This window comes from Plasmodium yoelii (genome assembly GCF_900002385.2).
Source record: "Plasmodium yoelii strain 17X genome assembly, chromosome: 10".
NCBI classification, from domain to species: Eukaryota; Apicomplexa; class Aconoidasida; order Haemosporida; family Plasmodiidae; genus Plasmodium; species Plasmodium yoelii.
The window spans coordinates 488,276-505,302 of NC_036182.2; the positions used below are offsets into that span (position 1 = coordinate 488,276).

The 17,027-nt window shown below is 23.8% G+C and overlaps 4 protein-coding genes across 4 annotated transcripts; 1 reads left to right on the forward strand and 3 right to left on the reverse strand.

Annotated features, from left to right (window-relative positions):
* Positions 1–1,101: 1,101 nt before the first annotated feature.
* On the forward strand, positions 1,102–4,435 carry PY17X_1009800 (cGMP-dependent protein kinase, putative; the record flags this gene model as incomplete). The annotated part of the gene is made up of 5 exons (XM_022956189.1): positions 1,102–1,133; positions 1,433–1,502; positions 1,621–1,795; positions 2,041–2,471; positions 2,582–4,435. 5 exons carry the CDS (start codon positions 1,102–1,104, stop codon positions 4,433–4,435), a joined length of 2,562 nt encoding a protein of 853 aa, XP_022813267.1.
* Positions 4,436–5,137: 702 nt separating this feature from the next.
* On the reverse strand, positions 5,138–6,376 carry PY17X_1009900 (uncharacterized protein; the record flags this gene model as incomplete). Its single annotated transcript, XM_725082.1, has 1 exon — positions 5,138–6,376. The coding sequence occupies one exon, from the start codon at positions 6,374–6,376 to the stop codon at positions 5,138–5,140; it is 1,239 nt and encodes a 412-aa protein (XP_730175.1).
* Positions 6,377–7,023: 647 nt separating this feature from the next.
* PY17X_1010000 (conserved Plasmodium protein, unknown function) lies at positions 7,024–10,259 on the reverse strand (the record flags this gene model as incomplete). Its single annotated transcript, XM_022956190.1, has 2 exons — positions 7,024–7,084; positions 7,312–10,259. The coding sequence occupies 2 exons, from the start codon at positions 10,257–10,259 to the stop codon at positions 7,024–7,026; spliced, it is 3,009 nt and encodes a 1,002-aa protein (XP_022813268.1).
* A 1,407-nt stretch (positions 10,260–11,666) lies between these two features.
* On the reverse strand, positions 11,667–14,279 carry PY17X_1010100 (translocon component PTEX150, putative; the record flags this gene model as incomplete). The annotated part of the gene is made up of 1 exon (XM_725080.1): positions 11,667–14,279. The coding sequence occupies one exon, from the start codon at positions 14,277–14,279 to the stop codon at positions 11,667–11,669; it is 2,613 nt and encodes an 870-aa protein (XP_730173.1).
* Positions 14,280–17,027: the final 2,748 nt, after the last annotated feature.

The window sequence follows — 17,027 nt, forward strand, 5'->3', positions numbered from 1 at the left end:
TAGGAATCACATTTACATACATATAAAGAAACATAAAAATTGCATAGATAAATAAATATATGTATATAATGGGACCATATATGTTCCTATATATTATATCCTATTGTGTGTACTAACAAATGGAATTAACCCCAATTGACGCCATTTTAACTGAGACAATTTTTTTACACCACAATTAATATTCAATTGAAAAAATTAAATAATAAAATAAAACTAATAACTTAATTACTCCATCTCTTTATCATATCCATTTCAAGAATTAACAACTACGTCACAACAAAGTAGCCTATTCGAGATAACTATTTTTGTATTATCCCTATTAGTTGAATCAAAGAATGTTTTTAACTTCGTGTGCATGTATATGTCTGGATGAATATACGCATGTGGATGCATATATGCGTATATCTACAGTAATTGTAAAAGGGCTCTTTCCTTGAATTCGGTATATTAAAAAAAACTATCTAAGATATTTTATAATATGTATTTATGTTCTTAGCTTTGTATACATTTTTTGTAATCCTGTAAATTTCTGTTTTACCCTATCTCCTATTTTTTATTTAACATTCATAAATGGAAAATTATGAATAGGGACAAGAGAAATAAAATTACAACATAATGATAGATTTATTTTTTATGGTAAAAAAATGCTTCTATTTTAAATAAGGATTATAGAAATTATTATGATTTATAAAATATATCCTACTTATTTTATTTATTTTTTAAATTATCGATTTTTATTTTTATTTTGAAAAACTTTATTAAAGGATTTAATTGTGCATATTTTTGGGGGTGGGTGGGTCAATCATTTTATTTTTCCCATTAAAATATTTTTCTTTTTACAGATAAAATATTTTATTTTTCTCGAAGCATTTTGTGAGTTTATTTTATACATAAACATTACCATTGTTTTTTATTATTATATATTTTTTGATTTTTAAATATATATTATTAACCATAATTAATAAACACATTTTTATTATATCATGTTTTAATTTTCCAGTTTGTAATTTTTTTGAAAGATTATTAGTTTTAATATACTTTTTACACATTTTTAAAAAAGTTGAATATATATAAAGTTAACGAGATTGGAAGATAATAAAAATGGATGATGATGAAATAATTCCAAAGAAAAAGTAACTGAAAAAATATGAGAAACACAACAAAAAATAATATGTGTATTTGCTACATATGCACATGTATTACGATTGATACCACTCAAAAACATACTTTATGTTAAATTCTGTAAATGCATACATACATCCGTGTTGTTTTTCTTAAAAAAACAAAAATTACACATATATGCCGATTATACATGTGTACTTTGTTAATTAGAAATTCTAGATTTATTTGACCCATAGAAGAAACTACATGCATACGTGTTACTATCACTACATATCTTATAATATTTTATTTTTTTTTTAAACCATCCTAGCAATGAAAGAAATAAAAAAAAAGCAATTTTATCTCATGAGGATTTCACAGGGGAGGATAGTTTAATGGAGGTATTTCAAAATTGTATTTATTATTATCATTAGTCGATATTAATCTATATAATAAAAATTAACTTTTATTACCCTAATTAATGAAATATATTTTTTGGTGGCCATTTTATTTTTGTAGAACCACCTAGAATTGAGGGATAAATTAGCAGAAGATATCGTCACTATAAAAACATCCCTAAAAAATAATCTTGTATGTAGTACACTAAATGAAAATGAAATATTAGCACTGTCTAATTATATGCAGTTTTTTGTTTTCAAAAGTGGGGATATGGTCATAAAACAAGGAGAAAAAGGTAAAATCATAAAGGATAATATACACACCCTTTTTCATTATTTTCGTCTAATTGCTCATTTGAATAAAAATAAAGCAAAATGTTGTTTATATAAACACATTTATCTATGATAATGTTTTGGGGTTCGAAAAAGGCACAAATGTTTGCAAAAAATATTAAATTTTAAACATCTATTTCTATGCGTATTTATGCACATATTTACATTTTTTTATTTTTTCGAATCTCAATGATTTCCTCTTGCGAAGGTTCCTACTTCTTCATTATAAATAGCGGAAAATTTGATGTATACGTAAATGACAAAAAAGTGAAAACTTTGACCAAAGGTAGCTCATTTGGGGAAGCTGCCTTAATACATAATACTCAAAGAAGTGCTACTATAAAAGCAGGAACAAATGGAACGCTATGGGGTGTGCAAAGAAGTACATTCAGAGCGACACTAAAACAATTATCCAATAGAAATTTTAATGAAAATAGAAGCTTTATTGATTCTGTATCTGTTTTTGATATGCTAACAGAAGCACAAAAAAATATGATAACCAATGCATGCGTTATACAAAATTTTAAACCCGGAGAAACAATAGTTAAACAAGGGGATTATGGAGATGTTCTATATATTCTAAAAGACGGAAAAGCAACCGTATATATTAATGATGAAGAAATCAGAGTTCTAGAAAAGGTAATTTGCGATTGAATTAATTTAAAAAGGGAAACTATTTTTTTTTTTTTTATTCCTTGACATAGAATTTAACATTTCCTAATAATACAATCTCGATTGTTTCTTTTCAGGGATCTTACTTCGGAGAAAGAGCTCTTTTGTATGATGAACCACGAAGTGCTACAATTATCGCTAAGGAAGTAACATCTTGTGCATCTATTTGTCGAAAATTGCTAAATGTGGTTCTGGGAAATTTACAAGTAGTATTGTTTCGTAACATTATGACAGAAGCTCTTCAACAGAGCGAAATATTTAAACAAATAAGTCCAGATCAATTAAATGATTTAGCGGATACAGCTATAGTTAGAGATTACCCAGCAAATTATAATATATTACATAAAGATAAGATAAAAAGTGTAAAATATATAATAGTATTAGAAGGTAAAGTAGAGTTATTCCTTGATGATGAATCAATTGGAATATTGACGAGAGGTAAATCATTTGGAGATCAATATGTACTTAATCAAAAACAAAAATTTAAGCATACATTAAAATCGTTAGAGGTATGCAAAATAGCATTAATTACAGAATCGTGCTTAGCCGATTGCTTAGGAAATAATAATATAGACGCATCTATAGATTATAATAATAAAAAAAGTATCATAAAAAAAATGTATATTTTCCGATATTTAACTGATAAACAGTGTAATTTACTTATCGAAGCATTTAAAACAACTCGATATGAAGAAGGAGATTATATTATACAAGAAGGTGAAGTAGGGTCAAGATTTTATATAATAAAAACTGGAGAAGTAGAAATAGTAAAAAATAATAAAAGATTAAGAACATTAGGAAAAAATGATTATTTTGGTGAAAGAGCATTAATTTATGATGAACCAAGAACAGCATCAGTTATAAGCACTGTAAATAATTTAGAATGTTGGTATGTTGATAAATCAGTTTTTTTACAAATTATTGAAGGACCCATGTTAGCACATTTGGAAGAAAGAATTAAAATGCAAGATACTAAAGTAGAGATGTCAGAATTATTAACAGAAAGAATAATAGGGAGAGGTACATTTGGTATTGTCAAACTAGTTTTACATGAACCCACAAAAATTAGATATGCATTAAAATGCGTTAGTAAAAAAAGTATTATAGAATTAAATCAACAAAATAATATCAAATTAGAAAGAGAAATTACTGCTGAAAATGACCATCCATTTATTATTAGGTTAGTAAGAACCTTCAAAGATTCTAAATATTTTTATTTTTTAACGGAGTTGGTTACTGGAGGAGAACTTTATGATGCTATTAGAAAGTTAGGTTTATTATCAAGATCACAAGCACAGTTTTATTTAGGCTCTATTATATTAGCAATTGAATATTTACATGAAAGAAGTATAGTATATCGAGATTTAAAACCTGAAAACATCTTATTAGATAAGCAAGGGTATGTTAAATTAATCGATTTTGGTTGTGCAAAAAAAATACATGGAAGATCATATACATTAGTTGGAACACCACATTATATGGCCCCTGAAGTTATATTAGGAAAGGGGTATGGGTGCACGGTTGATATATGGGCATTCGGTGTTTGTTTATATGAATTTATATGTGGTCCATTACCCTTTGGTAATGATCAAGAAGATCAATTAGAAATATTTAGAGACATATTAACAGGGCAGTTAACCTTCCCAGATTATGTTACTGATACTGATAGTATTAATTTAATTAAAAGATTATTATGCAGATTACCCCAAGGAAGAATCGGATGCTCAATAAATGGATTCAAAGATATTAAAGAAAATCCATTTTTTGCAGATTTTGATTGGGACAGATTAGCTGGACGTTTGCTTGAACCTCCTCTCATTTCGAAAAGCGAAACTTATGCAGAGGATATCGATGTTAAACAGATCGAACAAGAAGAGGAAGATAATGCAAATACCGAAATTGATGATGAAAATTGGGATATTGATTTTTAATTGATAAAAAGTGATAAAAAAAAGAGACAACAAAATACTGCATCCATATAATTGCACATTACAATTATATCATGGATCATATCACAAATGCATAATCCGATATATTTTACCTTTATGAATATATATTTTTTTCCAAAAACCTTTTATCATTCACAATTTTATCATATTTTTTCATTCTTGTTTCATATATTTAAAAATAATTTTCATAACGTGTTTCCCTTTCTCACATTTTTTTCTCGTATTTTTTCTCGTATTTTTTGTCTTTTTTTTTGAACAATTGTTATACGTTATGAAAGAAAAAAAAATCCACATTTCCAATAATTTTTTCAAAGTTTATTTTGTGTGTACCATTCCGTGATTTTTTTTTGAAACCATTTTGGCTACCGCATAATTTATAAAGACGCCGTGAAAAAAATCAGTAAGGCGCAAATATATAAATGCACACGTGTATATATATAGCATGCATATTGTCCATGGAAAACACATTGGTTCCCTTGAAATAAAAATAAGGGCACTATTCTTTACTTACAAATATTGTTTTTACTTTTATTGAAAAAACAAAAAAACAAAAAAAAATATAAGAAAATATTCGATAATAGAAAAATGGATAAATAAAACAAACAAAGTATCATATGGAATATAAGTTGATAGTGGGTAATGGAAAATACACAAATCAGTAAATCACAAAAAATAGGAATCGATTCAAGTGAGACCCCGGAATGGAACAGGGGCTAAATTCGAATCAACTGAAATTGGTTCAGAAGAATTAAAGTCAAAATAAGTAACAAAATCAGACTTATTAGGAATCTCATCCAAACATGTTTGTCCTAATAATCCTAATCTAAACATGTCTATAAAAAATTTACACCCACCATTAATATCTAAATATTTATAATTTCGACATAAATTTAATTTTGTCGAAATAACATTACTAACAAATCTTATATCATTAGTAGGCTTATCTAAACCAATCATTTTAACATAATTATAATTTTTATTTTTGTTTAACATAAATAATATATAATCCCCGACATACATGTCATTATATTTATAATCTAACACATTCCCAATTGCACTTAGTTTTAATGAAATTTCTTTATCTGACATTTTAGGTAAATATATACCTGGTGTATCTATAAAATATAATAATGGGTTATTTGATACTTTATATTGTTCTATTAATTTAGTAGTACCTGCCAATATATTTGTTTTAACTTTTTTTCTGTTAACTTCATATGCTATTTTATTATTTTTGTACCCATATTTTCCTAAATTGTATGTAATTTCTTTAAATGAATTTATAATGCTTGACTTTCCTACGTTTGGCAAACCAATAAGCATACAAAATAAACCAAAAGCTTTAAATTTCGGTTTAATTTCTTTACATATATCTCTTATTTTTGATATGTTTTTATTATATTTTGATGATGTTAGTAAACAAATTGAATTTGTTTTCTCTTCTATTATTTTTTGAGCCTTTAATGCTAGTTCCTTTGATATTAAATCTACTTTATTTAATAATATAATATTTTTTTTTGTATTTTTATATTTTTTTAAATTATCTGTAATAAAATAGTTGGTACTTGTAAAGGGAACTCTTGCATCTCTTACCTCAATTATTACATCACATATCTCAAGTTTATTTTTTATTTTTATAGATGATTTGTGCATATAATTAGGAAAGCATGTAATATTCTCATCAAATGTAAATTTATCTCTGCAAATAAAATCAGGATATATATTTTTTTTTCGTCCTTCTACAATTATGTTTCTTTGTGAGGATCTACTTTGTCCCTTATCAACACCTTTACTATCTGTGCATCTAGTATTATTCCTAAGCTTATCTATATCTTTTCGTAAAAATATATCACTTAGGCTTGGCCCTAATTCCCTTTTCCACACACTTATAGCGGAAGCCTCCTTGTCATCACCTTTACTCATGTTACTGGATCAATGTATACACTTATATATGCATATATATTTATGTGTGTGTTTAAGTCCCAATATACTTATTTATAGGTCCTTTTTTTCTACTACAATATTTCAAAGTAATATATACCATTATGCGCTTCTACATATGCATATTTACTTTGCTTTGTTTTTTGATCCTACGATACCACATAAATTATTTCAATACGAAGCTACCTTATATATTTTTTTAAATTTTATTTGATAAATCAGGAAAACGAAAAAGAAGAAAAAAAAATGGTACCATTACATTTGTTTTTCATATTTTTATCATAATTATATAGCGATGCTTTGTTTATTTTTAAAGCGATTTAATTTTAATTTTATAAAACGAATTGCACGACGTTATTCGGCATATGCAAATTTATTAAAAAAATTGGAGTCGTAAATTTTTAAAACTCCACGAAAAAAAAGAAAAAAAAAGTGTAATCATTTATTTGGTAAAAAATAAGGAAAAATACAGTCGTTTATCAAATATAATTACAAATAATGAAATATAATATATTGATATCCGAATTGTATATTCATTTATCATTTAACTAATTTTGGATATATGCAACAAATTAGGGAAAAAAGCACATTTATTATTTATACATATATATGAATAGTTATATAGTTATTTACTTCCGATTATGAGACTTCTGATCAGCATAATAGTAGTATCTGTTTGTAATCCTAAACCTACAAATTAAAAATGCGAAATGAATTTATGAAAAGCATATTTTCCTGGTTAGATACGCTACAATGACCCATCAAAAATGTCAATCAAAATAAACATATATATATAAAAAGAGAGAAAATAAAAGGTTGTCCCAACTTTCTATCGTAATATTAATAAGAATTGACGTATACGTATATGTAAAGAGAAAAAACAATTCAAGCAGATTCTATTGCTACTTCCTTATTACCTGTTGTCGATAGAAGAAAATGCAAAATCGGTTGCTTTTATATTTGATCGCTTCTTTAAAACTCTAAATAATTTAAGAACAATTGGTTTTACATTACAACTGTTACGAATATAGTCTAATGCAATTGCGAAAATTAGATTGCTGCTTAATTCGTGAGATTGAATATTTCTCAAAAATTTGAAAATGTTATTATTAACAAGGGTGCTGTTTTTGTTATAATATTTTAACGAGCAAAGATAAATGTATATTATGTTTTCGTTAATTTGGCTAGTTACACAATTATTAAATTTGTAATATATATATGTACAAACATAATTTACATACTCAATAATTTCTAAAATTTCATTTTCACTTAAAAAAGGAGAAGTATGATCCTCATTTATTTTAACGCGGCAATTTTCTTCATCATTTGCATTTATTTCCAATGGTACAATTATTTTCTGATCAAAGAAATCACAAAATGAATCTTCACATAAATCCATGCATGCTAGCTTACTTTGTAATTGGTCCAAAATAGTTGAACCATATTTAATAGAATAAGCATATAAATATAATTTTTTAATAATACTACGACTATAATTAAAAATAAGTTCCAATTCTTTTATTTGAACATCTTTTTCCTTTTTGTTAAAAAATATAAATAATATATGTGTATATATGTGAATAAGAAAATCTTTTATTATTTTTCGTTCCCTAAGCATATAATCATCATATATATTACTTTTATATAAATAAAACATAAGTATATCTACTACAAATTTATTATATACATTTAGCAGTATGGTATATTTGCTTGTGTTATACATGACCCTATTATTTATGTAGTACCTTTTTTTTATATAATTAAAAATATTACTTAATCGTTTTTCATATATTTTTATATTATCACTATTATAAAGAGGAAATGACATTGTACCATCATCACTATCTATATTACATATTTTATCCTTATCATTGTAAAATAAAAAATTTTTATACAATTCATTATATATGTGTGTGAAATTAACTACTAATTGGTTATCTTCAAACAGTTGTGAAAAAAAAGAATGAACTAGTTTAGCTTGACTTTCATCATATATTGGACATGTGTTATATAATAATGTTATAACATTATTAACATTTAAATAATAAATTTTTTTTTTTAAAACTTGTACTAGTAGATCATTGATGTTTTTTAAAATATACATATTTTGTTCTATTATATTTATGTCATTTTTTTCCACTTTTTCTGTTTTTTTTATTTCTAGTAAATTATCATAGTAACATTCCCATTCATTCATTAATTTATTAAATTGAATAATTCGATCTTTTTTCGTACTATTTTTTTTCTCTTCTATATTTTTTATACTATTCAATTCAAGAGATCTAGACACAATATTACTTCCTTTCTTTTCAGATTTATATTGTAAAGGATTACTTAAAAGTTCTTTTACATATTTATTAGGAAGAGTTCCGTGATATAACGGTATTTTACCACCACTGTTGCACCCATTAGAGTCAATCTCATCATTATGCAACTCTTGCTTTTTCATTTTTCTCTTTAACATTCGATTAATATAAATGTACAAATATATAACATGCCTTATGTTAATATTTTCAAAACCATTCTCTTTTAAAATGCTCAAAAAAAGACAGAAGTAATTATTGTTATTTTTAGAGCAATATATAAGAATATTATTAATTTCAATATGATTATATGCCTCCAAATTATTTACTATTAATGTAAACATAAAATGAACTAAATTATGATCACACATTTTTATAATCATCCTAAAAAAATTATAATTTATTTTATTATATTTTAATAACTCTTCATTTATTACATGCATAAATAAAGATCTATCTTCATGAGATATATGTTTTTTATTTTTAAATAAAATGTCGTAAATATTAAATAAATAATTATTAACTACAACCAAATACTCTTTGTTTTGTGACCTATCCTGAAGATGAACATTTTTTTTTTTACTTTCAACTATTTCATCGTGATTTTGAGTACGATAAGGGAGAGTAATAGAATTAGAACTATTTCCTTTATCATCATTTTCAAAATAAGAAGGAATGTTATTCTCTTTGCGATTTTGTAGATATTCTTCCTTGATCATATTATAAAAATACTTATGCATATAATTAGTCATTTGCTGAAATTTTTTGGAAATAAAATTAAAATTATATATAGAGCTAAATAAATAGAATTTGTTTAATATGTTTAATGATTTGTAATTATTAAGCACACGCTCACATAATAGAATTACAAATTCTCTATCAACACAGTTTATAGTTGATAAGAGATATGCATAAGAAAGGAATAAATCTGTATTTATTATGTTTATGCTGATATTTTTATTTTTAAGTAAATTAACAATAAATTTTGTTAACTCTAATTTTCTTTTAATATCAATCATCAAATTCGATTCTATTATTATTTTAAAAATTATTATTATATGTTTCAGCCATAAATGTTTTATATCGTCTAAATTGGTAACATTGTGTGAATAATTCAATTCACTGTTTATAAGATTGTTCGATTCTTTTCCATTTTTTTTATCATTTAGATAGTTACCATGCGTTATTATATTTGTTTTATTTTTCACATTTTTTAAATTTTTAGTATTATATTGGCTCTTATTTCTGTGAAATGATCTAGCACACTGCTTCAACAAATTTAGAGAAGCATTACTATAATGCTTGTATGTTAATACTATATTATCATTATATACAGACTGGTTATGCTCATCAAAAATATTAAAATATGTGTGACTCGTTAATTTTTCGGTAAAATTAGCATTGCTACTACTATAATTAGTAGCAATAAATTTTAAGTAACTATCCCCATATTCAGAATTAATATATTTTTTATTTCCATGCACTATAATATTTAATATGGCGTTTACCTTATTATTTATTTCTCTTTCTAAAACTATATATGACAATTTATGCAAATTCATATTTCTCTATATAACAATCTTCAACAGCATCATGCTATGGGTACTGATTATCTCAACAGTTATTTTTTTTCTCTATTCCATAGCAATTCATTTAAGGATTAATTAAAAAGTTACGCTTTCCTATCATATTAAATATATAATTATATTTATACTTTATATTTTTTTATATATGTATATTATTTTTCTCTTAAATTTTGACATTCATTGCGATATAGAAAGAGATATACTACGTGCATATACACATATTAATTTACAACGTCATTTTTTTTCAACTTTTGCTTTGTTTTATTTTATATTTGATTAACAGAGAAATTGTTCAACAAATGAGGAGATATAAATTACATCATGCTACATTTAATTATTAGATTTAATATTGGTGGATACATAAAACATAAAAAAAATCTTTGCAAACATTGTGTACCATATTAACCGATTATTTCGACTTTTATACTCATATATTTCATTTAAATTCCATTTTTTTTAAATTAATTTATTAAATGATAAGAACGAGAACAAAAATTGCATTATCATGCTTCTATATGAAAATAACTAAGAAAGGACAAAAAATTTTATAATAAATCAAGCAACCATTTTAACAAAATTTAATAGTAGGCACTCGGATAATAATATATCATATATGAACTATAAGTTTCGAGATATTACTATACAATAATCCCCTTAGCATTCCCCAAAATATAAAAAAATAAAATTAAAATGTTTAGTTTTTATAAAAGACGTTAAAATAAAAATAACATGATAAACATAGCATATATAATTAATTATACAGCTATTATACTACAATCATTGTATTGATATATATACATTATAATAATTTTTTTTTTCATGAAAAACAATATAAACTTGTTTAAAAAGAAAAGTTTAAAATTATATATAATATATATATATATATATACGCAACTTGTTAAATAATGAATTACGAAATTACAAAAAAGATGAAAATAACAAATATAAATATAAACAATAAATGAAAATATTGATAATACGTTTCTAAAAATTTTTTTAACCATAAAAAAAAAATGTTTTACAAATAGCCAAAAAAAAAATCATAAAAATTCACAATTTTATAAAAATATGCCTATAAAGCATACGTATATAAAAATAAGAATGTACATATATATGTATATGATTATATATTTTTTAATTAAAACAAGAAAAAAAACATATTGATAATTTTTTTTCTATAAAAGCAATATTGATTCCCAAGAAATTTTTTAATATGACATAGGCGTGCGAAAAGAAAATCATGTGACTCGTACACCTATGCTACTACTAGCTTCTCTTTTTTCAATTTTATAATTATATATTAGAGAAAACAATATTTCCTCTCCTTTTCCGCATAAACCTATCCTATTGAAACACTTCTTATACTATACAATACTTTTCGTCTTATTCATCTTCATCCTCTGGGTAATCTTCTAACAATTCATTCTCATCATTCTCATCATCGTTGACAACAGAATTAGATTGATTATCATTTTGTTCATTATTCACATTTTTAATATTAGCTGTAATGTTATCTAAATTTTTATTGGCTGAGTCACCATTTGAGTTTCCAGATTGGGAATATTTGCCATTTACCATTTTATCAAGTTCGTCTTTTGAAAATAAAACAGTATTTTTGTTTAAACCACCGTTATTTAAATGTTGTATGTAATCATCATTGACCAATTTATTGGGTGTTTTGGCTTTTTTTTCCATTTTTTCTTTTTCCTCCTTTTCTATACGTCTTTGTTCTACAAGAATGTTATATGCATTTTTTCTTTTATAATAGCTCAATTTTTGCAATTGCTTAATGTCTGAAGATTTACCAGTTTGATCACTTCCTGTTTTGTTTGCTGTATTTCCATTTTCAAGCTCATCGGGATGGGTGTAAATACTTTTACCATTTGTTTTTTTTAAAAATTTAATTAAATCTTTTTTTTGATCATATACAGATGTAAAGACATATTTATCACCAATCAATTGTGGTGCTTGGTGATAATAGTTTGAGGGGATACCAGAATATGAACTTTTAATTTGTTTGTAAGCATCGTAGAAATTTTCGTCTTCTTGGTCTTCTTCTTTTTTCTCGGATTTTTTCTGTTTTAAGTAGTCAAGAGTTTTATTGTCATAACTCATATGATATTGACCAAATTTATTTAAGTAAGTAGCTAATTGTTCATTTTCAAGAGTAGATCCTTCATTTATTGAGAAATCTTTATCTTCATTAGCATATGGTGATAAGTCATAGAATGCCTTATCTGGTCCAGCTAATTTTGTTAATTCTTCTTCTGTTAAATCACTATAATCAAGTATATTATCTTGAATTAATTGCTTAAGATCTTTTACGCTGAATTCTTTGATATTTATTTCATCTTCTTCATCTTTTTTATTATTATTTCCATTATTTTTTCCTCCATTTTGATCATTATCATCCAAAATAACATATTTATCTAGTATATTTTTTAGAATAGTTTTATAAAATTCGCTATTTTCAAAACTTTCTAGCATTTCATTTATTTTTGATTGCTCAAATGGGAATCTTCTTAGATTTGTTTTTGGGAAGTTTGGTTTTTTTACATATTTTTTATTTTTTTTTGGGGTCTTTTTAATAGTTTGATCTACTACTTCTACTTTTGAAGCACTAGGTTTGACAATATTGGGTTTTATATGTTCATTTTCCTGTAAACTTGGGGCATTATCTTTTTGGTTATTATTCGTGGAAGATGAGGCTATTAATTCTTCTTCTCCATTGTTAGTTTCAGAATCTTCGATTTCTTGGGTAGAGTTCTCATTATTTTCAGCATTATTTTCAACATTATTTTCACTTTCACTTCCACTTTCACTTCCACTATCAGTTACACTAGAATCTATATCACTAAATTCACTACCAGTTAAATAATTAACATCGCTATCACTATCAATCATATTATCACTGTCAGTTTCAGTTAGATAACCACTATCATTATCACTTTCAGTTAGATAACCGCTATCATTACCACTAACACTATCAACATCGCTATCAAGTGCACTGTCACCATTACTTATTAAGTTTTCATCATTTGAAGGTTGGACGTTTTCAATAGTACTATCTTCATTGTTTACATTTTCATCAGAATTAGAGTTATCAAACAATGTGTATTTATCTTCGTTAACATCTTCATTTTCTTTTGTATTGTCATTCGTAGCATTTAATGCGTTTTCGTTATTTTTTTCTATGATATTATAATCGATGCTATTTAGATCATCATCTGATAAACTAAATATATTTGGTATATCTAAATTAGGGAAGTTACCATTTTGTGTAAAGTCAGGAAGATTCATAATTAAATTATCATCTTGAGACATACTTTTTAAAAGTTCCATAAATGCATCTTTGCCTTCTTCCTTATTTCCGTTCAAAAAATTGTTTGACAACTCATCAATATTTATTCCACGTTCTTTTAATGCATTTTCTATATTTTTTTTTAAATTTTCTAATTGTTCATGATTTTCTTGTGACATATTGAAGTTGCCAACATTATCTACTTCATTATTTTGGGAATTAGTTGTATCATTATCAGCACCATTATCTATTCCTTTAAAAATATTACTCATCATAACTTTATACATATCTTTTCCATTAGTACCATTATCATTTTTTTCATTTTCAATAAGAGAGTCAAGTATAGATTTTATTTTCTCACCATTCGCTAATTTGTCAAAAGATAATCCTTTAATAGATTGTTCAGAATTATTTACTACATCTATAGGGTCATTAGAGTTAGCATTTTTGTTATTTAATGCATCACCATTTTGAGCGTTATTTTGTTCATTGTTATTTGTGTTGTCATTGTTGCTCGTTTTATCATCGTTTGCATTTCCATTTGGAACACCTGATTGGTCTTTATTATCAGCATCATCTTTTCCTTTATTAATAGTTGATTTTATATCTAATGAACAATTTTTGTTTGATCCGCTCACACTAACATAGTTAATTAAAGCGATAATAGCTAAAACTTTGGGGATTATTATTTTCATTTTGTCTTTATTATTCTAACGTATTTATATTTTCGTTTTTTTTTTTTGGATATTATTCAATATTGTATACGCGAACTTAGTATAAATATATAAGTGTCACATAAACAAAATTGAGTATTATAAAAAAAATGACATATATAATGTGTTCATCTTATACACAGCACGTATCATTATATATGCCACTTTTAATCGTTTGGTTGGTTAAGATACAAAACGATAAAGGTCCCTTAGTATTAAACACAAATCATATGTTTTTCTATGTAAATAAACTAAAATCAAATTTATTATTTTATTAATTTTCTTTCGTTTTTTTGCATTTATGCTTATTTTAAGAAATGTGTCGTACTGCTTGTATATAAATATATATATTTACACGCGAAAATAAAATCAAAATCTTAAAAATAATAAAAATTAATTGATGCTAAAAAAAATGATACTAATCAATCTATAACATCAATAGAGTGTATAGTATAATAAAATCTAAAAATCAGTGTAAAATTTTAAATATAAACATTAAAAATATTTTTTAAGAATGTTAAATAAATATGTGAACGAAGAAATTAATTATATATATAATGTATAGGAAATAATTCTATGTAAATATGTATATTTATGTGATTAAATATAATAAACTCATAACTATAAAATACTAAATATATGATGTTAAATACAAAATATATAGATAATGAATACTAATTTATAAAATTTGTATTAAACGAATAACGATATATATATATATATTATAAATAATAATATATATAAATAAGGATTAAATATATAAAAATAATTATAATATATAAATATTATAAATTTTCTTTAAATAATGATAATCTATAAATTTATAGATAAATTAAAAAAAACAAATAACTCATATTTCCATATTAATTTTTTTTTAGCTATTAAAAAAAAAGAATTGAAATATAAATTGACTGCATAAATAGATAAATATCAATTAAAAAAAAAAATGCTAATAAGCCATATATCGCTATTTATTTATTATAAATAAAACATTATATTATATATTGTACTTATTTTAGATATTTAAATTTTAAATAATTCTATATAAAATAAAAAGAAAAATCGGATACATATAGCTTATGCAATGAAAATTGTTTAATTAATAATATATATACATAGGACATTATTTTATGTAATTAATAATATAGCTTTATTTTTTTTTTTTAATTTGTCATACATAAATATAAACATAAACATTAGCATAACGTAAACATTAATATAATTATAAATAATACAATATGTACAATTGTATATGGTGTTATTTTTATACATAATAATTAATTTTTAGTATTTAAAAAAAGTTAGAATAATATATATATACATTATTAATGGCTTATTTACCTAAAATTGTATAAGAAAATTAATTTATAAAAATTGCACTAATCAATGGCTTATTGAAGTGATATAAAAAAAAAATTTTATAAAAAAAAATAAAGATATAAAGCACAAAAAAAAACACTAATTAAAATTTTATATATACAACTTAGCATTATAAGTTATTTTTAATACCAAAAATTTACATGTAAATATTTTTTTTTTAGATTGGCAAAAGTTATTTTTACATGTTTGCGTAAATATATTGAAAATTTGTTGATTTTATATATTTATAATTAGATAATAAATAACCTATTTAGGTCGTACGTTAAAACAACTAATTTGGGAAGTCCTTTTTTGAAATGTTTTTTACCCTCAAGGGATTAATTCAAATCCCCCCAAAAATGTTTATAATACATTACCGTAGTAAATTAATTTTTTAACATATATATATAGTACATTATATAATGTTTAAATTATAATGTCACATAGTAAGTGCTAATTTGTTTATATTTAAGCATTATTATTTTTATAAGTTTATACATCTTAAAATCTTTTCCTATATTTTGGTATATCTAAGTTAGCTATAAAAATATTATAATAAAAAAATGCAATAATTCTAATTCAACACACATGCATTAAATACCTTGTGAACAATACAAATTATGATAGTTTTTAAGCTCATTATTTAGTAATGTTTGCTAAAAAATAATAAATAAAAATAATTAAAGTCTAAATAAATATAGTGATAATAATACACTCTAAATTGGTGTATAAACAAATTAGTTCTTAAAAAATGAAAAGGTTATTAATGCCTAGTTTGTAATAGAACTAGGACTAGGTCATTAAAAGAATTATTTCAATGAAAAAATGCGTTGCATTAATATTATAATAAGTATATTATTTAAAAGGGTAAAATAATTAAAAAAAAAAAAATTTGAAACGATCATAAAATTCCAATATACTTAGAATCCTATAAAACTATATGGCAGATTAAATATATACCATTTTTCATTGCGTATATTTATTTGTTTATTGTAATATGATTCAATTGTGTGACCAATAACACATTTTGTATATAACTCATTTAAATCTGGTTAAAAAGACATTAACACAGTGGTAATACAAATACATATATAAATATAAGGGTTTTACATAAGTTGTAAGATAAAAAAGGTTTATACATATTATTTTTGATTTCTCTTGGACATGCCATAAGTAATATACAAAATTAAAATGAGAAATATAATTATTTCGAATTATAACTAAAGATTAAGGAAACTATTTAAATGATTATACATATAAAAAGTAGGCTACCCATATTGTAACAACACATTTTTAAAATATGAATATTGATCATTACAATTACTATTTTTGTATATAAATATATTTACCAATATATATTGTTATAATACT